Genomic DNA, 26,569 nt, shown 5'->3' with positions numbered 1-26,569 from the left:
GCCTAACTGTGATTTTTTTCAGTGTCACTTGCTGGCCAGCTTTTGTCTTCCATGAAGAACAGATTACTACTTTTATTTCTAATGATGGTTCTAAGCAGCCAGCAGCTGGCACTGAGAAAATCACATTAGGACCCAGCTGTCCATCATAATAGAACATGAACTGCTTAGGACTACATAGACCTGCTGAAGCATGCAGAAAGAGAGCAGAAGTGCACTATTCCTGTCTGGAAGAGACCTATGAGAATTGGAACCATGTATGCTTTCCTTTACACATCCTGTGGATAATCTCACCCATGCTCCTCCTGGTTTCGAACAATGAAGGACTTCATTCTGTGTTCAGGCTGCAAAGATGCTTTATTCTGGAGCTACATTCAGAATTTATTGAACTTTAGGACTCCTTTGGGTTTACAATCTTGCCAAGAAAGGCTGTTGTCTTGGTGTTTTTCTCATAAATCATCACCAGAAAAGGACTGTTGTAAGAAATGGTTGGAGGCAAGGACATGGGAATGGCTTCGACAGCTGTGGCAGCTGCTGCCTCGGTACCTCTTTCATTAATGGTTAGCACAGCCTTATGGGTAACCTGAGAAGAAAGAAAGCAAAGAACCAGAGTTTGTGGAGAACTGCGTCTCCTGAGTGAAGGTGAGTGAAGGTTTCACTTTGCAAACAGCGATATTGCCTTCACCGCTGACAATCTGTCATTGATCAGTGATTTTGTCTGATGTCCATGAACAAAATAAAAATCACAGCCAATCAAAGGCCATAATCTTAAGTATGATTACTCAGCAGTAACCCATTGAACCCATTGTCCTGCAGAGCCCTAAATAACCAGGGCCAGATTACGCTAGTGCAGGGCCTATAGTATATGTTATAAAGGGGGCCTAAATTTAAAAAAATGCGCATAAATGTTAAAACATTTACTTGCATAGTAAAGCAATTCAGTTTTTTCATTTGCTATATTTTGGAGTATGGGAGATCAAGCCACAAACACACTTACTACAACAACAGTGAAATTTATATACCGTTTTTCAATCCAAATTCTCAAAGTGGTTTACATAGAAAAATAAAGAGTGGATAAGTGATTCTCTGTCTCCAAAGGGCTCACACTCTAAAAAGAAAAATGTGGTAGGCACCAGCAACAGCCACTGGACAGATGCTGTACTGGGCCGTCTCTTAAAAGGCACATTTAGCAGAAAAGGGATATTTAAGCTAACATGGAGCAAATAAAACAGGTAAAGTTTTAACTTTAATTTCCAGTTGGAAGCCGGGCGTGCATGGCCCTCGAAAACGCGGGGCCCGTAGCAAATGCTACATTTGCTACTACGTTAATCTGCCTCTGTAATAACATAAGGCGTACCTTGCTGGATCAAGCCCAAGCTCTATCTAGTCCAGCACCCTGTTTTCCACAGTGGCCTGCCAGATCCTTCTGGGAAACCCACAAGCAGGAGATGCGAACATGCGCCTTCTCCTGCTGTTGCTACCCTGCAACTGGTGTTAAGAGGCCTCCTGCCTCTGAGCCTGGAGGGAGCCTATAGCCATCAGGACTAGTAGCAATTGACAGACCCATCCTCCATGAACATCCTCCATGAACATTTTTTGCGTCAGGTTTTTTTTTTTTTTAGCAACTTTGAACTAGCAGTAAAGCCTCTCAGTAAACCTGTGGTAAAGCCTACTACCTGTATGTGGGAAAGCTCAAGGGTAACAAAAGCTTTGGAATAAGCTTTTTGCTGAAATAAGAGCATCTCCTTCTCTGTTTGTCTTCAAGAAGAACCTCAAGACCCTCCTGTTCCCTCTGGCTTTTAATTAGAATTAATTTTAATAATTTTAAAAACTTGCTTTAATAATCGATATACTTATTTCTTGTAGACGGGCCATGCGTAGCTACGTGGTAGGAAGGAGGTGATTGGCTGAGTTTGCTAGCAGAAGCACCTGATTGGGTAGTGGGGATTCCATTTGCAGAGTTTGCAAGCAGAAGCACCTGATTGGGCAGTGAGGATTCCATATGCAGACAGGGAGAAGGAGCCTGTGAGAGCAGAAGCACCATGGTGATTGGGCAATGGGGATACCCTATGCAGAAAAGGAGGTGGGGCCTGTGATGGTTAAGGTCAGTTGGAATGAAGCTGTTATTGGTCGGAAGATGTTCTTGATATAAAAGGATAGCAGGCAGGGGTCTGCAAAAAAACAGTTCGTGAGGGAGGAAAGAGCCCCTTCAGGAGAAGGGGGATGCCGTTGTGTAAATGAACAAAATCTGTTAGCTCAGGGAGGGAGGAAGAAAAAACATGAAGGGAGGGGGAAGAAAGGGTGGAGAAGAGCGAGTGGAGGAGAGAGAAAGAGAAAAAGAGGGGGGGGGGGAAGAGAGACAGAAGGAAGGGCAAGGGACGGGCCTGAGCCTGTCAGCAGCCTGAGGGGAATGAGTGGCCATGCCGGCACTGGCAGCAAGGAAGGGTCCAGGCAACCACTGCTGCTGTTTGGGGCTACTGAGGCCATTGTAAGAGGGAGGCCGTCAGGCAAGGGATGGGCCTGGGCCTGTCAGCAGCCTGAGGGGAACAGGAATGGCCCAGTCAACCACTGCTGCTGCTCCTGAAGGGAGGAGCAGGAGCGGGGCTCGGGTGAGGAGGTCTCTGGGGATAGGGGGCTGCAGCTTGGCCAATAGGCAGCAGCAATGCTGCAGCCATGACCAAGAAGGGTGAGGAGGATGGAAGCAACGGGATGGAGGAGGAGCAGGAGTGCAGCTCAGGTGAGGGTGGGGAGATCTCTGAGGTGAGGAGAGCAATCAAGTACTAACGTGCAGGTGCTCTAGAGCTTGCAAGAGTTACAGCATTGAAGCGGAGAGATATAATGGCAGCGGTCAGGATGCAGAGGTGGAGGGCTGGCAGGTGAAGCCCTTCCGGCCAGAAGAGGTGGGTGGACGGCGGGCGAAGCCCCGCCAGCCAGGAAGAGGAGGCTGTGGCGAGGAGAAATGGTGGTGGTGGTGGTGAGGAGGTGGGCAGACAGCGGGCAAAGCCCTACCAGCCAGGAGGAGAAGGTGGGAGGCAGTGGTGTGATGGTCTGGCCCTGGCCCGCCCAGTGGGGAGAGCTGCGGGGGGGGGGGAGCGAACTAGCTAGCTGCAGGGGGTGAGAGAGCGAGTGAGCTGCGGGGGGGAGAGCGAGTGAGCGAGCTGCGGGGGGAGAGCGAGCTGCGGGAGGAGAGCAAGCGAGCGAGCTGTGGGGGGAGAGTGAGTGAGCGCGGGGGGAGAGCAAGCTGCGGGGGGGAGAGCGAGTGAGCGAGCTGCGGGGGGAGAGCGAGCTGCGGGGGATGTCACAGGCTCAGTACACCACTGCACAGATGCTCTGTGTGGGGTCAGCTAGTTTTATTCCATTGTTCTTATGGTCATGTATTTTAATTTGTGTCTTTTAAATGTTTTAAATTGTGTACATCGCCTAGAGATATACGTATCAGGCAGTATAAAAATATGACTAACTAACTAACTAACTAAATAAATAAATAAAAGAGTAATGAGCAGGCTGGGAACAACACAAACTATTGTAAATAGTTCGGTACTAAATAACCTACTTGGAAAGGAAGCTGCCTCATACCAAGTTAGACCATTGGGCCATCTAGCGCAGTATTGTCTACAGTGGCTTTATGTACTATGCCGAGATTTATAGCTCTAAGAGAAAGTGCACTGCTTGTGAGCCACTCCAAAGAATGCCTATGCAGCTCACTGAGGTGGGGCTGCTCCGAGGCTACTTAACAGTGCATAATTACAGTTGTGACGGTAATTACAATTTGGGAATGATGAAAGTATTATTACTAGTGTGATCATGCACTGTTTAGTAGCACAGACCAGCTCCTCCTCCAAAAGCTGGGCATGTGTACTTTGAAATGACTATCACGCAGCACTCACACCTCTCTTTTAGAGCTATGGATCTCTGTGTCATACGCAAGTTATCGACTGCAAGTGCATAGCTAGGGAAGAGTGGGCTCATGTTTGGCCTTCTCCCTGGTGGCCCCTTGCATGCACCAGCCATGCCCCCTGCATGTGACATCACATGCAGGGAGTGTGGCCAGCACCTGGAAGGGCCCATGCAGTGAATGAGTTCATTCTCCAGCAGACAACAACGTGGGCTGAATGTTCTCTTTGTTCTCTCCCTCACTCAGAGGACGAATGCAGGAAGGCCAGACTGGCCCTTCCGGGTGCTAGGGGTGTGCACAAAACCAGCTGGCCCAAAGTGGCCTCGAACCCAACTGGGCCAGTTTGGTCTGGCACTCCCTTGAGCTCCCCCCCCCTTTGGTTTGGGTTTGGGGGGTTTGTGGACTGCAATTAAAAAAAATTTTTTTTTAACCTTCCACTCCCCTTGAGGGAGTTCCTGGAGGTGACAGGGGGGTCTGCAGAGGTTCCCCTCCCACTGCTGGCCTAAATCAGCCCTCGCTCCGTTTTGGGCACTCATCAGCTAGTTTTCGGCCTTCACCCAGTGGCCAATGGCCACATTGGGGGCTGGGTGCCTGCACACATGGCCTCTGCGTGGACTGGGCCATGCAGAGGCCATGTGCATAGGCGGCCAGGCACCAACATGGCCGCCAGGCTGCTGTGTGAAGGCTGAAAACCATCTGAAGAGCACCCGAAATGGGGCGAGGGGGTGATTTAGAAGGCTGGAGAGGGAACCTCCGCGGAACCACCCCGCCACTTCCAGTAACTCCCCCAAGGGGAGTAGAAGGTATTTTTAAAAACATTTGTGGTCTGTGAACTCCCGAACTTCGGGGGAGGTTTGTTCCGGGTCCAGACTGAACCGGGGTGGGTGGGTGGGTGTTGGTCCAAGGGCCGAACCGCCGAACCCCTGAACCAAAACCTCAAACCTCAAACCCCCAAACCTGTTTGCACATCCCTACCGGGTGCTGGCCATGCCCTTTACATCGCCAGAACCCAGAAGGGCTAATCCAATACTCCTGAGTTCATTTCCTGGCTGGCTTCCTTGCTGGCCAGGTGTTTTCTTCCTTCTTACCTTGTTCTCAGTGGGACCTTCTGCATGCAAAACAGATACTCTAGCACCGAGCAACAACCAAATACTCTGTTTTAAAGTCACATCTAGTTTTGCCCTGAAAATCCCTTATTCCCGTCAGGGCATAATGTGGGTGGTTGCCAACAGGCAAGGAAGCTGGAGTGTCTTTGGAGCTGCCAAGGGAATAGGAGGACATCGTATATCATGCATGAATGTGATCTGTTGCATTTTGACTACTGAATTAAGGCACCAGACAATGTTGGTATTTAGGTAATATATACCCCCATGATTTGGGGGTCCTTTTGGATTCGCGCCTCTTGCTTGAGCAGCAGGTGGAAGCTGTGGCCAGAAGTGCTTTTGCCCAGCTTCATCTGCTTTACCAATTATGCCCTTACCTTGATTGGCAGGCATTAATGACAGTGACCCGTGCCCTTGTTATCTCCCGTTTAGATTATTGTAACGCTCTCTATCTAGGGTTACCTTTGAGAACGATCAGGAAGCTGCAGCGGGTCCAGAATGCAGTGGCTCGCCTACTCATAGGTGCCAGAAAATATGACAGGGTAACACCTCTCCTACAGTCATTGCACTGGTTGCCTATTCACTTCCGAGCTCAATCTAAGGTCCTGGTTCTGACCGTCAAGCGTTGCGGGGCCAGGCGCCTGTCTAACTACAGACTTGCCTCTCCCATCCAGTTACATCCCGTCCAGTTAGATCATCTCAGATGGCCCTTCTGTCGGTCCCGATTTCCGAGATGTTTGGGGCTCTAGGACCCGTGAAAGGGTCTTTTCGGTTGCTGCCCTGCTCCTTTGGAACTCTCTCTCCCTACAAATCCAGCTAGCCCCTTCCTTACCGATCTTCAAATCGCTATTGAAGACTTCTCTTTTTTGCCAGGCTTTTGCCCTGTGGTTCATTTTTCTGTTCTTTGATAGTTACTTTAGTTTTTTTAAAAAAACAATTTTTAATTATTAATGTAATGTAATTTTTAATGTTGCCTGCTTGCATATTGTTGTGCACTGTCCAGAGTCTTCGGAGTGGGTGGTATATTGAATGTCATAAATGAATGAGTGAAGAAATAAATAATTAAATATATAAATACAGGTTTTTAGCAGGACTCCTAACACAGGCCTGCAGAGGAGTTCCTTCTCCTAATCAAGAGCAGAGGAGGAGGAGGAGGAGGAGGAGGAGGAGGTGGAGGGATTCTGGACTCTGAACTGTACTGGAAAGGGCAATGCTTAGATAATTCACCATGCTTAAATACAAGACGGTCATGGCATCGCGACCCTGGCTAAAATGAAACTTTACAAATAATAGGAATAATTTTTTTTCTGACTTACTTTTGACACTTTCAGGTCAGGCTTCCCAGTGATTCCAGACAGGTCAACTTGGTTGGAGAAGATATCAATGCCCAATTTGATGAGAGCTTCTTTTAGGTGAGAAGTGGTGGAAATAGTAAACTTCGGAAAGAACACGCTTGCAGTGCCGCTTAAGAAACATAAAGAAAGTACTCGAATTATTTACTTAAATTATTGGCTGAAAACTAAAATAACATCTCATGGATATGTAAGAAATAGCTTATCATTAGTACTCAGTAGCCCTATTCAGACATTCTGTAAAGTCCCCCAGGGCACTTCTCACAGTGATCTGAAGAGATGAGCAATGTAATTATGATGATGGGTGCTTCCATGATAATCAGACCCGCTTATGATGGGAGCACTTGCCATCATGTTTACAATGTTTGTGTTTTCAGACAAATGACTGCAACTGTGAGTGATGCGCTGGGGACTGAGTGAGTGATGCGCTGGGCACCAGCAGTGATTGTCTGCTAAGCAGCAGCTGTGTTGGAAGGCTCCCTCCTACCCAGCAGCTGTGCCCAGATCTAGGGGTGTGCATGAAACCGGTAAGCCTGGGTTGGTTCGAGTCTGAACTGGATTCAAATGGAACTGGGCATGTTCAGCCCCCTCCCCCTGAACATACCCCCCAGTTTGGCTCATATTCAAACCGATCCAGGGGTTCGAACAAAACAAAAACATGCATCTCGAACTCCTGCTGATTGAGCAGAGAGTCATCTTTTAAGGTGGTGGTTCTCTTCATTTAGCAGGCGGAGAGCAACGATTTCCATCCAACTCCACAAGTGGATTATGTGTTGTGTGAAAAAGTACTTCCGTTTGTTGGTCTACCAATCCATTTGTTGGTCTGTTTGTTGGTCTACCAGTCATCTGACTGGTAGAGTAATTCAAAGTAGTGGCTTGTCTTAATGAGCCAGGGGTGTCAAATGAGATGCAGCTGCCTCTAGTTTCCGGCAGCTCCAATTGTTTCTCTCTCTCCCGTCCTGCCCTTCCTGGCATTAATGAGAACCATACTACCTCCAGACTGGCCATTCATCAGGTAGAGCTGCACAGGCTGGTCATCAGCCCCACAGAGCTCTACCTGACGAATGGCCAGTCAGGAGGCAGCGTGGCTCTCATTAATGCCAGGATGGGGCAGGATGGGAGAGAGAGCAGCAGATGGAGCTCCCAGAAACTAGTGGCAGCTGGGCCTCATCTTGTTAGGATGAGCCACTAATGGCAATTCAAGATAGCTTTTTAAAAGTCATTATCGATTATCTGTAAAAATATATACGCAAGAGGTAGCACAAAGATTACCGTCTGATATTTTCTGCCCATTTTGTTGCTGTTTCTGCTGAGAGTGCTGCCTCCAACTGATGCATTTTTCCTTTTTCTGGCAGAACAAAGAATGCAGTGGCAGTACCATTATAGTCCATTTGTAACACCGTGCAAGACAGGTCACTATCAAAATAGTAGTGAAACCAGCCTAGCCTGTGCATCATTGGGACTCTGACGGTGGTTGTACTATCCACAAAGAAGTCATCTTCTCTTGTCGACTCTGGGTCGAAAGGAAACTTCCAGTCACCTTAGGAGAAAAGAGGGGACCACAGTCATATTTTGGAGACATCATACAGAGGCTTTTCACCTGTGCATGCAAAACCGTGCTAAGGAAGCCCAGCCTGGTTTGCACGGGTGTGTGAACCACTGGGATTGCACCTAATCCCGGCAGCACCATGGCAGCAAACCCACGTGTGGAGCCATCCTTCTCAATGGAGTTAGGAGAGCAAGTGCTTCCCTAACCCTGTTTATCTGATCGCGTGTCAGCCGTGGCTGCTTGCGGCCATGGGAAGGGAAGGGGGGGATCCCCACAACACACTGTGCACGTAAGTTGTACATGACTGGAGCTCCAGTGGGGTGGAGTGGAACATAGGAACATAGGAAACTGCCATATACTGAGTCAGACCATTGGTCCATCTAGCTCAGTATTGTCTACACTGACTGGCAGCGGCTTCTCCAAGGTTGCTGGCAGGAGTCTCTCTCACCTAAGGGGACAAGTCATGCTTGCTACCACAAGACCAGCTCTCCTGGTCTTGTGAGGGAATGTGCCCCAATGTGCATTGCAAGGCAATGCACCCCAACCCTCAGAGCTACTAGCAGGAGCCTGTGCTTGTCTGGATGGGTGATCTGCCCACCCAAGGAAGAACTGCTCATCTGCAGGGAAGGTACATTTAACCAGCCTTCCCCACAGCCCACCCTTTAGCCATTCTCAGTGCTCATGAGGAGAGGCTCACGGCCTGTTCAACAAGGAAGGCTCAAGCTATTGTGGTGCCTGAGGCGAGATGTAAAATGCTCTTGCTGCATGACACTGGTAGGGGGCAGCCCTTACAAGGAACTGCCCCTTGTAAGCTTTGAAGGTGGTGTGGAGGATGAGTAAGAGGGGAGGTTGACAGCAGCCTCCTCTTCTCTCCTTGTGATTCTTGGAACCTTTGCAAGGAGTGTGAGGCAACGCTTACAAGGCTCAGATTGGTCACCAAGAACTCCTCCAATGGCAGCTGCAAGTAATGGCAGCTGTCTTCTTGCCGCCCTGCTGGTGCCCAGTACTCTGCCACCTGAGGCGACTACCTCACCTCACCTCCTAAAAGAACTCCCCACTCTTCAAGGACAAGAGATTATATAGCCTTCTGCTCTCTACTCAGGATGAACAGGTTAGTTTCTGCACAAAAAAATACATGGGCACAAACAACATATGCAGTGCTGAGAAAATGTTTATGACCCCCCCAGGATGGTTTGTATGTTAGCACAATTCTTATTCAAAACTTGGTTAGATCCTGCACTAAAACCTGAATATGTTTGGGGATGGTTCCATGGGTTAGTGGTAGAGGTTTCTCTCACTGTGGCTTTCTATCACGCTACAGGTTAGGTAGATTGGGATAAACCCTGGAATACTCTTCATTTTCCCCCTCCTGAATTTTGAATTTCCAGCCCTTACTATTGTGTGCAGGCAGCCCATGGCCACATGTGAGGATTTTTGAACTGCGGGAACCAGTTTGGTCCCTATGTGGCTGTTTTTAAGGGGGGGAAATAGGACCATTGGGAAATCCAATCATGTCTTGTCTAGTTTGGATAATGAGAATAACTCCCCATCTATAGACCATGCCGATTCTAGTATACCTTCATCAGTGATGACTGGGTGAGTGCAGAAAACCAGCACAGGTTTGTGCTGGATTAAGGGGGATCCTGTACTAGCATTAACACAAGGACCAGAAACTGATTCTCTGAGATATTACATCGTACTTTGTTTAAGTCTTGCTAAATGTGTGCTTTTTGTTGACAAAAGTCATATACAGGTGGACCCTGTTATCCACGGGGATTCTGTTCTCCTCTAAAACCTCAAGTAATGGAACGATGGATAATGGGGCATTATGTCAATGGGATGGGGGGGGGGGGGTTAGGTTCCTGGAGGTTGGAAAATTGGCCTGAAAATGTTAAAAAAGTGTGTGTGTGTGTGTGTGTGTGTGTGTGTGTGTGTGTGTGTGTGTGAACAAATTTCCCTACCATGCTCCATGGGTTTCCAGCTGTCCAGGAATGCCACCCAAGTCCCAAATTCTCCATTTCTCCACAAAAATTGCAGGAAAATGCTCCTTTTCTGACCAAATGATCCACAAAATGGCTCCTCTTGACAAAATGGCGGCTGGAAGTGACTTCCGAGGTCATTTCTGGCCATCCTGAAACTGTGGATACATGGGTTTAAACTCTTTTTTATCCACGGATAATGAGGACAGGTGACACCCCTGGATATACGGAACCATGAATAGCTGTATCATATATAGTGATGTCCACCTGTGAGTTTAAAAGCCATCTCTCAGGGCTAGTTTCCACAACCTCATCAATAGGCTGAAATATGTGTTGAATGGTGCCATTTTGCAGCTGAATGCTTGGGGAAGTGGTCATCTGGCAGCATCACTGCGCTGACAGATCACAGGCTACTTCTCAATGAATGGAATGAGAGATTAGATTTACTCAGCTCTTCATGGGCTGACCATTGTGGACATGCTATTCTGTGCTGGTTGGACCTCACTTTAAATACCATGTCAATTCTACGGGTATGCAAACAGCTTCAAATCCAAACCGGTTCAATATCAAACCAGTTCAGTTTGAAGGTTCAGGGTCGAGCCGAACCACCCCCAGTTCAGCTCATCCCTGGACTAAACACACACCCCAGTTCAGGGGTTTATTGAGCCGTTAATTAATCCTTCTTCTTCTTTTTAGATTTTAAGACCATGCAGGGTCATACTGCACATGCGTGGCAGCCTCCAAAATGGCCACTGTGGCAAGGAATAGGCCTGGAGAGGACCGAAGACCGCCCAGACTGGGTGATTTGTGCATAAGGGAAGGCTGGTGGGGTGGGGGAAGGAGAGAACCTCTATGGATCGCACCACCATGTCAGAAGAGCCCCCCGTGGGGAGGGGGAGTTAAAAATATTTTTTAACCCCCCTCAACTGAACCAAACCAGGGTGGTGGTGGTGTGTTGATTGGGTGGGGGACTAAATGGGCCCGGTCTGGCTAGGCTCCAGTTCAAACTCCAACCAAACCAGGCCAGGCGGTTTTGTGCACACCCCTAGTCAATTCTGGGACCTGGGGCATAACTATACTAGGACAAGGGGAGAGTCTGCCTTGGGGGCTCCCCCCAGAGGTGAGTCACATGACTGAGTCCCCCAGCCGCACACCTGCCCGGGCTTCCTTCAGTTGTATTCATCCTACGAAATTGAAGTGAGTGTTAAGACCTGGAGCTACCAGAACAGCATGTCTTTCTCTAGTACCATTAAATGACTTGCATCATACACAAAATAATTTAGGATGATGTTCTATTGTGGCAAATAGGATATGGATACACACACACACAAATTTTTACTATGCTTTTTGTTACCACTATTCAGCCTCATTTAAGATTTCTTTACTTCATGAGCTAAACTTCAGTGAGCGGGGTCCCATTTTAAAATCTTGTCTCTGGGCCCACTCCAACCTTGCTACGCCCCTGTCTGGGCCCCTCATTTTCAGAAGGTCATTGATAAACTCTAAGGGGTTCAGAGGAGGATGACTCAGAGGGTGAGGGGTCTGGAAACCAATTTGAGGAACATTTGAAGGAACTGAGTATGTTTGCTGAGCAAAGAGAACCTTTACAAAGTGGTGATTCTCTTATACTTAGCAGGGGGAGAGCAAATGTCCCTATCCTATCCCAGCACAGTATCCTTTTGCTGGTTGTTGCTGGTGCTAACCTTATGTCTCTTTTTACATTGTAAGCCCTTTTGGAACAGGGAGCCATCTTTATGTATTTACTTATTTACCTGAATTGAAGATGAGATCCCCCCGCCCCCTCCAAGTTCTTTCATGTTAGAAACCAGGGGGTCATCTTAAATTCCGAGTCCTCTTCCTTTTGGGCAAATAAGGGTATAACCTGTATTAAACCTCTATTTTTCAAGGGGCTCACCTTAAATTATTCAACGTTTTCTTGTATTTGGGTAAATACAGTATTATTAGTTCTCTAGGTAAACTGATATGAGATTTTTTTTTTTTTAGAGCTGTATGTAAATATTTGCAGCAGCAGCAACAGTAGTAGAACAAAAGGTTAAAGGGAGATAGCCATCTTCAAAATATCAAAGATATTTGATAGCCATCTTCAAATATCTAAAGAGCTGCCATATAAAACAAGGAGTGGACTTGTTCTCTGTTGCTGCTGAGGGCAGGCCTAAAACCAATGAGTTGGAATTACACAGAAGCAGATTTAGGCTAAATTTGGACAGAAGGACCCCATAGTTTCCATGGTGGGACCTCATGGTCCCTTCCAGCTCTAACATACAATGATTCTCTTCTTCTTGAAAAGAACCATGGCTAGAAAGATTTTGGGGCAAGAAATATCTGTTCAGTTAACCTCTTGGCACAACTCTATCATTGTAGGAATCCCACTCACCCACTCCAGTCTCTCACGGCTTACCTTTAAAGACTATATAGCTAACTATAACTAGAACAGTTTCTTGGTCGAGACCCTTGACTAATTCCTCAATCATCCCATGGGTTTTATTCTTGACATAATCATTTATCTGTTTCTCAGCTTCATGGGGCTCCTGGAATTTCGCACGGAACACATCTGCTTCAAAGTGCTCTTTGACATCATGCAAAAAGGTCTGCAGTGGGTTTAGCTCATCCTTTAAAAACAGGGCCTGTCCTATATCAATTTTGTCCAGATTGTCTGAGCGAGTCAGCACAGCGAAGGTATCATGAAGCCCATCATGAATCTCCTTCTCCTGGATTTGGGTCAGGTTGAAGCCAAGGCCTTCTAGAAGCTGGGTGTGGGTGTCAGATTTTGCCCCCAGTGATAGCAGTACTAAGGGGGAAGTAATACTGATGGGTGAAAAGAAAACATTCTTGTTAGGTGATGCAGAAGAAAAATGCTGATATAACTGAAATCCAAATTTAAGAATAGTTGCAGATAGCTTGTGAGGGGCAGTGCTGTTCTGTCGCTCTGTGACATGGTGGCCATGGGTGACAGTAGAAAGGCCAACCAATATCAAACACAGATAGATGGCAGGATTCATTCTTCTTGTCGATGAACCTGCAAATTAAAGTAGAGGGACGTATTATAAAATATTTGGTAGTAAAGAGTGTTGCTGACGTTTAAAGTCTCATGGACACCCTGGGTTCCTGAAAGCTTAGCATAAAATACAGCAGAAAGAGCATGGCATGGGTTATTATCAAACTTCAATCAAGAAAGCTGTAGCATGGGATTGCACTTTGCTGACTCTGATCCCAGCACAGTGTAGAAATTAACTCCATGAACTGTGCCTATCTGCATTATAGGTTGTACCGCTTGGTTGTACATTAGTGTGCATGTGATCCACAGCCAACTGTAGTATAGCATATCTTGGAGCAGGGACCAAGAAATGTCATGAGCCTCATGTACAAACCAGGGTCCACCCCAGCTTGCATTTGAATGGGAGACTACATGTGAGCACTGTCAGATGTCCCCCTTAGGGTTCGCCTTAGGGGATGGGGCTGCTCTGAGAAGAGCAACTGCATGTCTGCATGCAGAAGGTTCCAAGTTCCCTCTGTGACATCCCCAAGATAGGGCTGAGAAAAACTGTTCCCTGAAATCTTGGAGAAGCCGCTGCCAATCTGTGAAGACAATACTGAGCTAGATGGACCAATGGTCTGACTCAGTATATGGCAGCTTCCTATGTTCCTATATGGTTCGTGCTGCAGGCTTGTATGGCTTAGCCATAAACTTCCTTGTTGATCCTGAGCAAAGTGTCTCTCAGCATCCCAAGTCAGACATTACGTTGTATATGCATGCAGGTGTCTGCCCACATGTACATTTTTGTGCGTGAATGACTGTTCATGTGTTCATTTTAAAAGTGAGCCTTGGTACAGGTCCCCTCAAATGCAGAGTGCAGATGAGAAGTGCACTGCTGTATGTTCATTGAACAGAACATGTGAATAACAGTGCATGCATACAGATGTGCACACATTGTACAAAGACAGACTGCATGTGCATTGAACAGACTCGCTCTGTGTAAATAGGGCTTGCTTCTGTTCATAAAATGGGAATAATGCTTACTGACTCCTTAAGCATTAATTGTTAGCATAAGTGAGATGTTGCTGTGGCCCATGAGAATGGAGATTTAACCATGTGCACAGATGGGAGATTTAAACATGCAGAAGTGATTGAGACTACTGGCTGACATCCAGAACAGCCTAACATGGATGCTTCAAACATCAGCGCACTGCTCACAGTCTTGTGCTCTTTCACAAGACTGCAAATACACTTGGCGCTCACCCATGCTCCAGAAGTGCTCTAATATGTTGCTTGATGATCAGAAATCCAAAAACATAGAGGCAAAAAAGGAAGAATTATAAGTTGGTGCAGACAAATATGCATTTATTACAGAACGCTGTTTTATTTTAATGGTGTATTTTAAAAAACACAATTCTATTTTAGGAGTTTACCTTGAGTTTAAATTGTATGTTGTATCTTGATAGATGTTTTGTATGGTATTACTTTAGTATTGTCTGTAAAGTACAAACAAAGAATCCAACTCATCTTTTCCGGTATTTTATCTCATGTGGCGTATTAATCTTTCTAAATCTTTCTTTTATCATTTTTTTAAAAATTCCTTTAATATATTCCTTTATTGAAGGTTCTTATAGATGGTTTGCATAGTATTTATGAAAATAGTCATTGTGTGTGCCAGCATCTGGTTTTCTGCATTATCCCTTAACTATCCCTCCCTATTTATTATATCTGCTGTTTAGTTGCTGTAGTGTCCTTTGTTTATCTTTCTTTCTTTTAATTTTATTTCGTAGTCTCCTGGTGATGAGTATATAGCTTGAAGCATTAGGATTAATCAACACATGCATATTTGCAGGGGCGTAGCAAGGTTGGAGTGGGCCCAGAGACAAGATTTTAAAATGAGCCCCCCCCATCACTTAAGCTCAGCTCATGAAGTAAACAAATCTTAAATGAGGCTGAAGAGTGGTAACAAAAAGCATAGTAAAATATAACCTATGTGCCACAATAGAACATCATCCTAAATTATTTTTTAAAAGGTTTTGTAAATTGTGGATGATGCAAGTCATTTAATGTTACTGGAGAAAGACATGCTGTTCTGGTAGCTCCAGGTCTTAACACTCACATCAATTTTGGAGGATGAACACAACTGAAGGAAGCCCGGGTGGGTGTGCGGCTGGGGGAGTCAGTCATGTGATTTGCCTCGGGGGGGGCCAAGGCAGTGGGCCCCAGACAACTGTCTCCCCTTGCCCTATTATAGTTACGCCCCTGCATATTTGCCTGCACCAATCTACTATTATTTCTTCTCTGGATCAGGTTTTGGTGCTACCTTCCTGTTTTTCCTCCAGTCCTGTCTAAATAGAGCACTTCCAGAACTCTGGCTAACTTTGAAAAGTATTTGTGCTTCTGTAGAAAAGTGGAAGACCTCCTGTGTTTAGGAGCAAGGGAAACTGGGGATGTTTGGAATGCCCACATTAGGCAGCTCTGGATGTCAAAAAGCAATAGGAAAGACCGATACTTAGGATGCTGGAAATTGTGTTCAAGCTTCTTTTTTGATGTAGTCAAAATGAGTCCAACACTTTTCAGCTATAAGCTTTCTTAGTAGAGACTAGAGTGAAGAAGCAGTCCTCTTTTTAAATAGTGATCTCATAAATGGAGATATCTTATAAGATTATTGGACAAATGCCCCCGCAGAAAGCTTATAGCTGAAACACATTGGGCACATTATGACTATATCAATAAAGAAGCTCTTACAAGATTTCAAGCATCCTAATACTCGGCCTTTCCTATTGCTTTTTAATTGGATGCTTCCTGTGTTTTTGCTGATTTCCTGCTCTGGATGTCAGCCACTATGACTTGTAAAACATCAGTTGAAACAAAGATACACAGAAGGGTTTTAGATATATGTGTGTTTATCGCACAGAATCCATCTAAATCAATGCATTTCTCACCTCCTTTCATGGGAGAGCATCAGCCACCCCAACTGAAACTGTTCACAAGGTGATCCCCTTTGGGTTAGCTGATTTGTTCAGTTTAAAGGCAACATGATGAAATTTTTCTTCAAGCCATTTAATCTAAACAAACTTGTCACAGTAGTTTGCTTTTTTTTCTTAAAAGCTAGTTAATCAAATCCAAACTTTGTTCCCTCAGGTGCAAACACAAATGTTTGTAGTAGGAAATGAAAAGTTCAGTTTGCTTTGGGACTTTGAAAGTCCCAAAGTTCATGACATTGCTCTTGGAAATACAGGGGCAACTTTGGACAGACCGCCTGGTGCCACTGAGCTGCACTATGCGTGCCATTTGGGTAATTTAAAGAGACACTTACAATTATAGTACTTTAGGAAAAAGCAGGCTCTTGTGAGCAAATTCACTGTGTAGACATCAGCCAAGCCCATCAGCTGGTCAGACCCTGGACATAAATCAGGATGACTTAAGGAGTTTAAGAATTCTACTTTCATTTGTTATTCTTTCTATATTATTCAATTCTATGTCTTTATTATTTTATTAATATTATCCAATTTACAAAAAAAGAGTAGTTGGCCAGCATGATGTGCAGCATTAGGTTGGCTTTAAAAGGGCTTTGGGTCTGCAGATAGCCTCTAGCATCGGGTGTGCAGAAGGACAGTGGAGAGCAATTTTCACTTCTCTCCCCTCCCTCCAGAAGCCCTGTCCATCTGCACAAATATGTGCCTGGGGGCTGTGCAACCCTCAGGAACATATTTGTGCAAGTGGAAAGGACTTTTGAGGGAGGGAAGAGAAGGAAATATTGCTCCCCTCTCCCACCCTGCACTTGCTCAGGAGTGCAATGGGCTGTCTCTGCAGGGATGCTAGAAGTTCCCTGTGGATCAGCAGCCCTCCTTAAGCCAACGTGCCGTTGTACATCATGTCCGCCGGGGGCTTTAGTTTTTCATCACCAAAACAACAGTTAGACTATGTTGATCATTACCTTTAGGAAAAAAGGATCCCTGTGGAATTTTGTACATACTTTCATTCTGATGTGTTTTAAAAAACCAAAGTAACTCCATTTTACTTAGAATACCAAAGCATCTCCAAATTTGCTTAGAAAATTTGCTAATTCTAACTTAAAGTAACCCCAGCCAAGCTCATGGCCAATGTCATTATCTCTCTCCACTAAAACGTATCTATGAAACTTGGTTCTCACAAGATTCTCATTGTTCTTTGCTGACAAGTTAATAAAACAGGATGTAACCAAATAAGGAGTGATCACCAGATGAACAATGAATCATTCGCATGCGTACTAGATACTTAGTCCACCATTTTACTGCCACGTATACTATGTCAGCATCATTCAGATTGTCTGTATAAATGTAAGATGCACCTATAACCAATTTGTATTCAATGTGGAACGTGAGCCCCATTGTCTACCTGCTTCTGCAGAGCATTAAACCAAGCCTCTAATTGATTCCCACTGTTTGATTGGCTTAAGGCGGACCCAGGGACGAACTGAATTCACATCAATTCTACTTTAGTATTTAAGGCTCCAGCCTTGGAGGACTGGTCTACCTGCCAACCCCAATTGGTAGTCCAGCTCTCCTGGGGAAAAAGTGTCATTTTTGAGGCCCATTTTCCCAGCAAAATGGGTCTCAAAATGGCATTTGAATCACCCAAATTAATTCGTGTCGAATGGGGGGTGATTCACGTCAACCCTGAATTGGGCCCTTTATTTTGAGAGTGATTTGATTCAAGGTCGAATCTTCAAATTGTCCTGATTTGACGTGAATTGATTCAACTTCAAATTGAATTGCATACCCCTACACCTCAGGTCCTGGCAGGGAGCTTTTATTTACTTTATTTTGTGTGTGTGTGTGGGGAGAAGAAAGATATTTTTTAAGTGGGGGAGAGATATGGATTATTAGGTTCAATAGCAGGGAATTCAATATAATAGGGGGGAACGACTCCTCAAGTGCTTAGGTGGGAACCTGCACTTCTGGGTGCTGGGGAGGAGGAACTTGGACTAGCCTATTACCACAGTTAACAAATCAGCCAGTCACACAAAGCTAGTTGTTTCTTTAGAAAGCATTACTGTTCCAAGCAACTGCAAACAATACTGTTCACTGTGGTGAAGGGAAGAGGGACAACTGCAGATTATAACAAAACATGAAAGCATACAGGAGGAAGTACATAAGAACATAAGAACAGCCCTGCTGGATCAGGCACAAGGCCTATCTAGCACAGCATCCTGTTTCACATAGTGGCCCACCAGATGCCTCTGGTGAGTCCCCAGGCAAGAGGTATGCGCATGCCCCCTCTCCTGCTGTTGCTCCCCTGCAATTGGTATTGAGAGGCATTGTGCCTCTGAGACTGGAGATGGCCCACAGCCATCAGACTAGAGTAAAGGACTAGAACCAAAAAACAATCCTAACCAGCAGATAACCCATCCACTAACAGTGGTAGGTCACAGCTCCACCTGCTGGCCAGAGGGGCAATTCATGTTTTAGGCTGCTATATATTAATTTAATGTCACTCACATACCATCACAGTTTTTAACCATGAGCAGCAGGGCTATTAACTAACATAGGTAATTAAAAGAGCTGAAATGGTTACTCATGTGTTTTCAGGTGCAGTTCAGCTTTTAGCTGTAGCTTTAAAGCCCTATACAGCCTGGACGTGGGGTTCCTGAAGGACCTTATTGCTCCTATATGGGCTTGCTTAGTTATTGCAGACTTTGGAGATCCTGTTCGAAGTGCCTAGCTTCTGAACTGCAGTTGATGGCAATGTGGAGCAGGAACTTCTTAGTCATGGTGCCTCTGTCCAATCATCAAGCACCCCAATGATGTTTAAGTGGCAGTAAAAAAATAAAAATCCCTTTCACTGGTTTTATTGGCTGTCATACTGAACAAGAATGCATTGGTACTAGGGTTGTGCAAAAAATTTTGGGCACAGATCGATCTGTGCCCGAAACGAGCAATTTCAGGTGATTCGGGTCCGAACCGAATCACCCCCGATGTCTGGGGTGGCCCAGAGCGAGTACCCATGGGGTACAGGGTTCTGTTGTTTCAGAGGTATTCTGAGTGTGGATTCTATGATAGCAAATTAGAGTGGATTCATGGTGTTTCATTGAAAATCTCATTAGCTATCATAGAATCCACACTCAGAATACCTCTGAAACAACAGAACCCTGTACCCCATGGGTTAGAAACCCATGGGGGTGGTTGGCACCCTATGTGCACTACACTACCACTCGCTCTGGGCCACCCCGGCACCCCCCAAGTGCAGTTATGGGGCTTCTGAAAGCTCCATGTATACCCTATGAGGAAAAACCTTAAAGACGCGTAAACTTTAACAATTCCCCCAAAATCAGCCCTCTGCCCAAATCCTTTGAAAAAATACAGGTAGCTTCCTTGACCCTACCTGGCACTACCACCAACCCCACACTGCTCTAGGCCACCCCTTTGCCCCCCGCGTGAAGCTATACATTTGCTGACACCTCAATGCTTCTCTATGGGGAAAACCTTAAAGATGCGTAAACTTCAACAATTCCCCAAAAATCAGCCCTCTGCCCAATCACTCTGAAATTGGGGTGGTAGCTTCCTCCCATTAGGCACTACCACACCACTGCACTCTTTTTGCCCAGATCCCACGCTATGCCCCTGAACTGCCCCAAAGACACTAAAACTTCAAAAATTCCCCCAAAATCAGCCCTTTGCCCAATTCCCCTGAAATTTGGGTGGTAGCCTCCAACCATTGGGCACTACCACCACACCCCACTATTTTGCCCCTGGGACCCGTTTTTTATTATCCGAATCAGGGGTGATTCGGGTAGCCCAGATTCGGGCACAGAACAGAACAGGGGTGATTCGGTTCGGGTCCCGAACCAAATCACCAAAAACCCAAATTGCACACCCCTAATTGGTACAGCAATTACCAATTACCAACCTAACAGAACTTCCCAACTAACTGCACCAGTGCAGCAGAGAAGCTGCAATTTTTTGACACCCTCCCCTTCCTCCCCCATGCCCCCCAAAAATACATCCCTGAGGGCTGTGCAATGCTCAGGGGCATATTCTTGGGTGGCACAGACAACTTTCTGGGGAAGGAGAGGGTGACAAAAATATCCGCTTCCCCACTGCACTGGTGCAGTTAGTTGGCAAGTTCTTTTAGGCTGTTCTCTTGCTGCACCAGTGCATCCTTGTGCTGTATGTCACTCATTTGAATTCTCATGTGATTTTATTATGATTACTAGCCAACCCGCACAGAGCATCTGTGCTCTTTTTGGGGCTGGCTGTATCCCCCTCCCTCCCTTCTGCCCCACTCTCTTGCCTCTCTTCCCCTTCCTCTCTCACCACTCTCTCTTTCCCCTCCCCTCCCCTCCCTCTCACCCCTCCCCTCTCTCTCACCCCTCCCCTCTCTCTTGCCCCCTCCCCTCCCACTCTCTCTTGCCCTCCCTCCCCCTCCTACCCTCTCTCACCCTCCTGCCCCACTCTCTCTTGCCCTCCCTCCCCCTCCCCCTGGTCCTCTCCTGCCCTTCCCCTCTCCCCTCCTCCACTCTCGTACCCTGCCCTTCCCCCTCCTTTTTGCCCTCCCCTTCCCCCTCCTTTTTGCCCTCCCCTCCCCTCCCTTTTGCGCTCCCCCTCCCCGCCCCACTCTTTCTTGCCTTCCCCCCTGAACCACTCTCTTTCCCTCCCCTCTCCCTCCTCCCGCTCTCTTTCTCTCCCCCTCCCCTCCCCCCACATTTCATTTCACAGTACCTCTTCCTGGGTGGCGAACACGGAATTCCAGCGGCCCGATTCCCTCTCACCCCAGCCTCCCACGGGCGTCTGGCCTCGGCGGCCGGTTCCGCTGCCTGGCCGTGAGCTGCCTCCACGGCTGGGCCCGCCACCGGGCTGAGTGCTGCCTTTGCAGCTGGGCCTGCTAGGCCCATTGCCGCCGCTTGCTGGACTCTGCGGCCAGCCTCCTCTCCCCCACCTTCTTGCCCAGGCTGCCAGCTGAGTCCCACTGCTCCGGCCGAGTCCCGCTGCTGCGGCCAGGCCCACCGCCTCACCTCCGTGGCTGGGCTGGGCCTGCGGCCACCATCGCCACCTGCAGCCTGGCCCACCGCTGGTCAAATTCTCCTGGGTACACTGTGCCAGCCAATCAGGCGCCTCCGCAGCTCAGCCAGTCAGCTTGGCTGCCGGGACACATTTTCCCTGGCACACCCAGGAGAATTATATATATAGATAGTTTCTGAATATATTATCTGAGAAGTGGGGTAGAAATATTTTAATAAAGTAAAATAAAGTAAAATAAAATAAAATAAAACTCCTCAGTCTCTTCTTGCTGATGCTCCCCACGCACTGTAAATGCTTCACTTCCCAGAGTATATCACAGGCAATAAAACACTGCAAGGGCAAGAGAGGAAGCACTTTATGAAAGAAGATGCTTTTTGTACTGCGTGCAGAAGGTCCCAAGTTCAAACCTGGGCACTTCCAAGTAGGGCTGGGAAAGACCCCTGTCTGAAATCCTGGAGAACCACTGCCAGTCAGTGTAGACAATATTGTGCTAAATGGACCAAAGGTCTGACTCTGTATAAGGCACCATCCATGTAAATCCTACTTGTGAGTGAGCACCAGTCTGCCCTCTGTGACTTATGAATTTACATATATGGAATCAGACCGCTGGTCCATCTAGGTAAACATTATCATCACTGAATAGTAGCAGTTCTCCAGAGTTTCTGTCAGGAGTGTTTTAGGGGTACTGTTCCATTAAAAACCTTAATAAGACTGTGACTATGAATATTTATATACTGATTTTCAACAAACATTCTCAAAGCAGTTTACTTAGGAAAAGACTATGATTCACTGTCCCAAAAGGACCCACAATCTTAAAAAAGAAAAGAAAAAATAGACACCAACAACAGTCATAAGATTCAAGTAGGCTTGTACATTTTGATTTGGGTACAAAACGTTTTGTGGCTGAAAATGTCAATTTTGGAGGTTTTGTAATCGAAATGAAATCAAGAATTAAAAATGGAGATTTTTGTTTCCAAATCGAAATGACCCTGATTCTAACCAAATGTTTTGTTCTTCAGAAAAAAATTCTGACCTCCGTTTCAGCATTGCATGAAATTGACTTCTCTGACTCTCCTCTCCACTCCAGCTGAGGCATTGAGTGTTTCAAAAGGATTATCAGAAGATAAGATATGCAAAAAGCGGCAGTGCTTCCCTGTAGAGCATGAGTGATTTAGTTAAGAATGTATTGTATTGCAATGTAATGAATTGTGTACTAAGGAATTCTGAGTAACCTGAGAGTAGCCATTGCCAACACAATACCCTGAGCTGCTTGCTTTGAGAATGTCGAAGAAGTGTGCCAGCCTGGAATGGATTAATCAATTTATCTGCTGCATTACTTTTTTTTTTGCTCCTGAGAAGATTTCACCCCCCCACCCCCTTGAGAGAATTGCTGCCTGCCAGTGCTAGCCCTAGACCGAGTGAGTGAACCGCCATTTACACAAACACACACACACACACACACACCCTCCCTCCCTCCCTCCCTCCCTCCCTCCCTCTGGAATTCTGGATTTTTGGGTTAATTGAATGTACAAAGTTGTGTGTTGTTTAGTTTAGAAGAAGTTTAAACAGGGGTTCTGTGGGAGGGATCCCTCTAAAAGTCAATTTGACTTCCAAAAACCCTACCTCATCAGCAAACACCTTCCGTTTGATTGAAATCAAACTGACCTGCAAAGGGATTTGGGAGACAGCATTTTGAGACAGAAAGACTCAAATGTCTTTGGGAGCTCAATGCAGTTCTGAAGCTCTTGCTAAAAGCCATGGTATAAGTTGTGTGGAGAAGCTTTTCAAGAAGTTGCTTAGGAAAGTTATGAAATTACACAGGTTTTTCTTTCCAAAGGTTTAGAAAGAATCTCTTGACTTGTTCAGGGGTCTTTTGAAGAGCTATTTTGTTTTCCTTCTGATATTTATGAGTTATAGTGGTGTCTAAGTTTTGTTGCCCAAGTTGAGCAGTCTAATGTAATTTAGGCCGCAATGTAATTTGGTAGTTCATGATGCCTAAGCCAGTGGTTCACAACTTTTGCCATTGCAGGTACATGTCATCCACATGGGACTACAGGAGACAAAAAAGGGGGGGGGGGAATACCCCCATCAATCTACTGACATACTCAGGAATCTTAGTTGCTTCTCTCTTTCTTGTAACCATGATCCAAGGTTTTGCACTTTCATAAATGCAGTGATGATGTATCTCAACAATTCTGAACAGTAGGCAGATTTGTTTGGGGTGCTGCTCACTCCACTTCAGTTAAATGAACATTTGAAGCTGCTCCATAGTACTAAGGCAGGTCATTGGTCTATCTTGCTATCTCCAGTGACCTGTGGTCACTGTTCTATGGAGAGAGAGCATTTTTATTGAAAGATTGTTTGAATCCATGAATGGGTAGTGCTGCTGTGCTAGTGCCACAGGGACAGGCTCAAACCCGCTGCAAAATTCTCAAATAACTGTGCCCCCAAATTGTTGTTGTTCATCATTCTCTTCACTCTTTCAACTTGTTTATGTGGGGCTTCAGGGGGAAAACAGTGGGTTGGGTGTCAGTGCCCCAAGGGGTGGTGCACCCAGATTCCAAAGGAATAGGGCAAAGGGCTGATTCCTTAGGAATTTTTGAGGCTTACGCGTCTTTAAGATTTCCCCCCATAGGGAATAATTGAGGTTTCAGCAGCCCTATAGCTCCACCTGGGGGGGCACTGGGGTGGCCCGGAGTGAGTGGTGGTGTAGTGCACATAGGGTGCCAACCACCCCCATGGGTTGCTAACCCATGGGGTGATGGTTTCTGTTGTTTCTGAGGTGTTCTGAATGTAGATTCTCTGGTAGCATATGAGATTTTCAATGACAAACCATGAATCCACTCTCATGTGCTACCAGAGAATCTGCACTCAACACATCTCAGAAACAACAGAACCCAGTACCCCATGGGTTAGCAACCCATGAGGGTGGTTGGTATGTGTTTTACACCACCACTTGCTGTGGGCCACCCCAGTTCCCCCCAAGTACAGTTATGAGGCTGCTGAAACCTCCACCATTCCCTATGGGAAAGAACTTTAAAGATGTGTAAACTCCATTAAATCTTTAAAAATCAGCCCTCTGCCCAATTCATTTGAAATAATTCTGGCAGCTTCCTTGCCCCCACTGGGCACTACCACCCACCCAACTCTGCTCTGGGCCACCTCCTTTCCCCCTGACGTGAAGCTATACTTTTGCTGAAACCTCCATTATTCCCTATGAGAAAAATCTTAAACTTCAAAAATTCACCAAAAATCAGCCCTTTGCCCAATTCCTCTGAAATTTGGGTGGTAGCTTCACCCATTGGGAACTACCACCCCCACCCACTATTTTTGCCCTGGGGACATTTTTTAAAATCCAAAACACTTTGGATTCAGATTTTGCAATTTTGAACAAAGAACAAAATTGGGGTGTTTTGGATTGGCTGATTTCAAACAAAGAACAAAATGGGGGTGTTTTGGATTCAGGCCAAAAACAAAGCAGAAAAACAAAACAAAACACACAACCCTAGATTCAAGGGTCTTAGGTGTTTTTCTGACATTCATGGTTTACAATCTTTTTAAACAACGCAATTTTCATTTCAATAGATTTTGAGAAAATTCTAAATTATCCATAAACTCCATGGTATATGCCTTGCAATAATGAAACTGCTTTCCATAGATAATATACCCTTCCCCCGCCCCTCTGCCCCCTGGCCAGATGGCACCCCCTTCCCATTTCAAATATGACAACAAAGAAATCATTTCTAAATGTGGAAGCCAGAGACAGGCTCTCATTTTCCCTATCTCTGTCCAGACGTACCCTTAAATCACAATTAGTTCATTACCAAAACTCCCAAAGGAATTTTGTGGAAACTGTTAGTGTTAAGAACCCTACCCTTCTATTTATTGTAAACCTCTCCAAAACATGAGTTTTGGGCAGTATATAAATATGTGAAATTAAACAAACCAACAAATAAATAGTTAGCTTATCTAGCAGGGTGGGGAATGCCAAGATATAATGAGCAGTTTTAAACTAGACTTTCAGCTCATCAACAAAACATGTATCTTAAGAGCATATTTACCAGACCTCTGCACAGACAGACATGAGAATGAAGTTGTATTTTCGAATGAATACTTACAATGATGATTCCAGAGAAGTTTCCTGTTTACAAATAGGCCGCTGATTCTTTAAGTTCTGCTTTTTATACCGAACAGAAAGCTTCATGGTAATTGTGCAGTGCCCACTGTTAAGCATTAACCAGGCCTATTTATTTTAGACATCATCCAGAGCAAACACTGGTCACACTGGTATGCGTGGGGAGCAGCTTCCGCTGCCGAGGCATGTAAGGGGCAGAAATCAATGTTATGGCCTTGAATATTGTCATGAAACCGTGAGCTTTAGCAAATAAGTACTTGTGTCCTTCCTAGAATAATGGAGTGATCTTTATGGCCAAAGTAGCTGCTTCCACAAACTATAACCCATACAGTGCAGTTTTTTTTTTAAAGGTGTGTGTGTGGGGGGGGGGGGGCAGAATCACACAAAATGGGTTTTTATGTAGTGGGTGCTTCAGACCCCAGAAAGTGGTGTGTGTGCGCGCGCATATGCAGAAGGGCTTAAAGTTCCTAAGATTGGCTGGGGGACTGAATGCTTTCCCTGGTATGATCTGCACCCCCCCCCCGCAAAGAGTCCTGTTTTAGGCTTATTGATAAAGAAAAGAGAAAGGTGCAGCCTGTTCTCTAGAACCCAGCGGCTTGCAACAGGGTTACCATGCTTGCTTGTACTGTACATGCAGAACTTTTCCTTGAGCTCAAAATGGGGGAATTACTCAAAATCAAATTTGCATCAATAACTTATGGACCTCAGGCAAGACAGTAGCAAGACAGGGGAATAGCTACAACTGAACAAGTGGGGGACAAATGCCCCTGGGCACCTGAGGGAAGGGCTCCGTGACTTGGATGGTAGTTTGCTTTTTGCTCTTCTCCTTGCATCTTTCTACTAAGGTAAAGGTAAAGTTGTGCCCTCGAGTCGGTGTGTACTCCTGGCGACCACAGATTCGAACCAGCAACCTCTTGCTCCCTAGGCAAGTTACTTCCCTGCTGTGCCATTAGGTGACAGGTATAAAAGCTGATATTTGCTCTTTCTCCTCTCCCCCATTTCCTCCCCCACACTGTAATGCTCACCAGCCTCTAGATCAAACGATCTAGTGACTGGTGATTCTCCCCCTCACTCACTCTTCATGGGGGCTGCCTTAACTCTCTGAGCAACCGAGATTACGCTGAGATTGCCAAGTACTATATTTTCACATTGTGCCCTGCACTGTAAAAAAATAAAATAAAAATTATTTCTTTCCAAAAGCCTTCCGCCTGAGTCTCTTAGTCTTTGTTCTTCTGAGGTATCCTAACATTGTCTTGCCACAGGGGTGTACCAAGAGGCCCAGTCACACACTGTGCTCAACACTCATACAACGAGTGTACAGTGTACACAGGTTACAGATCTGTACCCAGGTCTAGTCATTCACATGTTATGCCAAACTCAGGTACAGAAGTACACTTCCTATCTGTACCATGCATTTGAAGGACCTGTATCTAGGATCACTTTTTAAATGAACACAGTACAGCTATGCACATGTATGGGTGTACAGCCATCTGTACACTCGTACAGCATAATGTCTGAATTGGGTTGAGGTTGGAGTAGGCCCTGGGCAAAAAGAGAAGAT

At 45.9% G+C, this 26,569-nt stretch overlaps 1 protein-coding gene and 1 long non-coding RNA gene across 4 annotated transcripts; one reads left to right on the top strand and one right to left on the bottom strand.

Moving 5' to 3' along the window:
• Positions 1 to 335: 335 nt before the first annotated feature.
• Positions 336 to 25,072, bottom strand: LOC128340658 (alpha-1-antiproteinase 2-like). Of its 3 annotated transcripts, none has more exons than XM_053286074.1 (6): positions 24,992 to 25,041; positions 14,134 to 14,162; positions 12,295 to 12,912; positions 7,620 to 7,887; positions 6,312 to 6,459; positions 336 to 580 (listed from the first exon to the last, which is right to left on the bottom strand). In XM_053286074.1, the coding sequence occupies exons 2-6, from the start codon at positions 14,135 to 14,137 to the stop codon at positions 389 to 391; spliced, it is 1,230 nt and encodes a 409-aa protein (XP_053142049.1). In that variant the 5' UTR covers positions 14,138 to 14,162; positions 24,992 to 25,041; the 3' UTR covers positions 336 to 388. The 3 variants fall into 3 exon arrangements, with proteins under 3 accessions (XP_053142049.1, XP_053142047.1, XP_053142050.1); XM_053286072.1 differs by lacking the exons at positions 14,134 to 14,162; positions 24,992 to 25,041 and adding exons at positions 16,190 to 16,273; positions 18,086 to 18,188; XM_053286075.1 differs by lacking the exon at positions 14,134 to 14,162 and having other exon boundaries at positions 24,992 to 25,072.
• Positions 7,897 to 23,647, top strand: LOC128340667 (uncharacterized). Its single transcript, XR_008313869.1, has 3 exons — positions 7,897 to 9,007; positions 10,572 to 10,675; positions 21,893 to 23,647. It is a non-coding gene; the product is annotated as an uncharacterized LOC128340667 (long non-coding RNA).
• Positions 25,073 to 26,569: the final 1,497 nt, after the last annotated feature.

This window comes from Hemicordylus capensis, chromosome 1, assembly GCF_027244095.1.
Source record: "Hemicordylus capensis ecotype Gifberg chromosome 1, rHemCap1.1.pri, whole genome shotgun sequence".
Lineage (NCBI taxonomy): Eukaryota > Metazoa > Chordata > Lepidosauria > Squamata > Cordylidae > Hemicordylus > Hemicordylus capensis.
The sequence above is the reverse complement of the archived record's forward strand: the minus strand, read 5'-3'. Positions and strand labels throughout refer to the sequence as shown.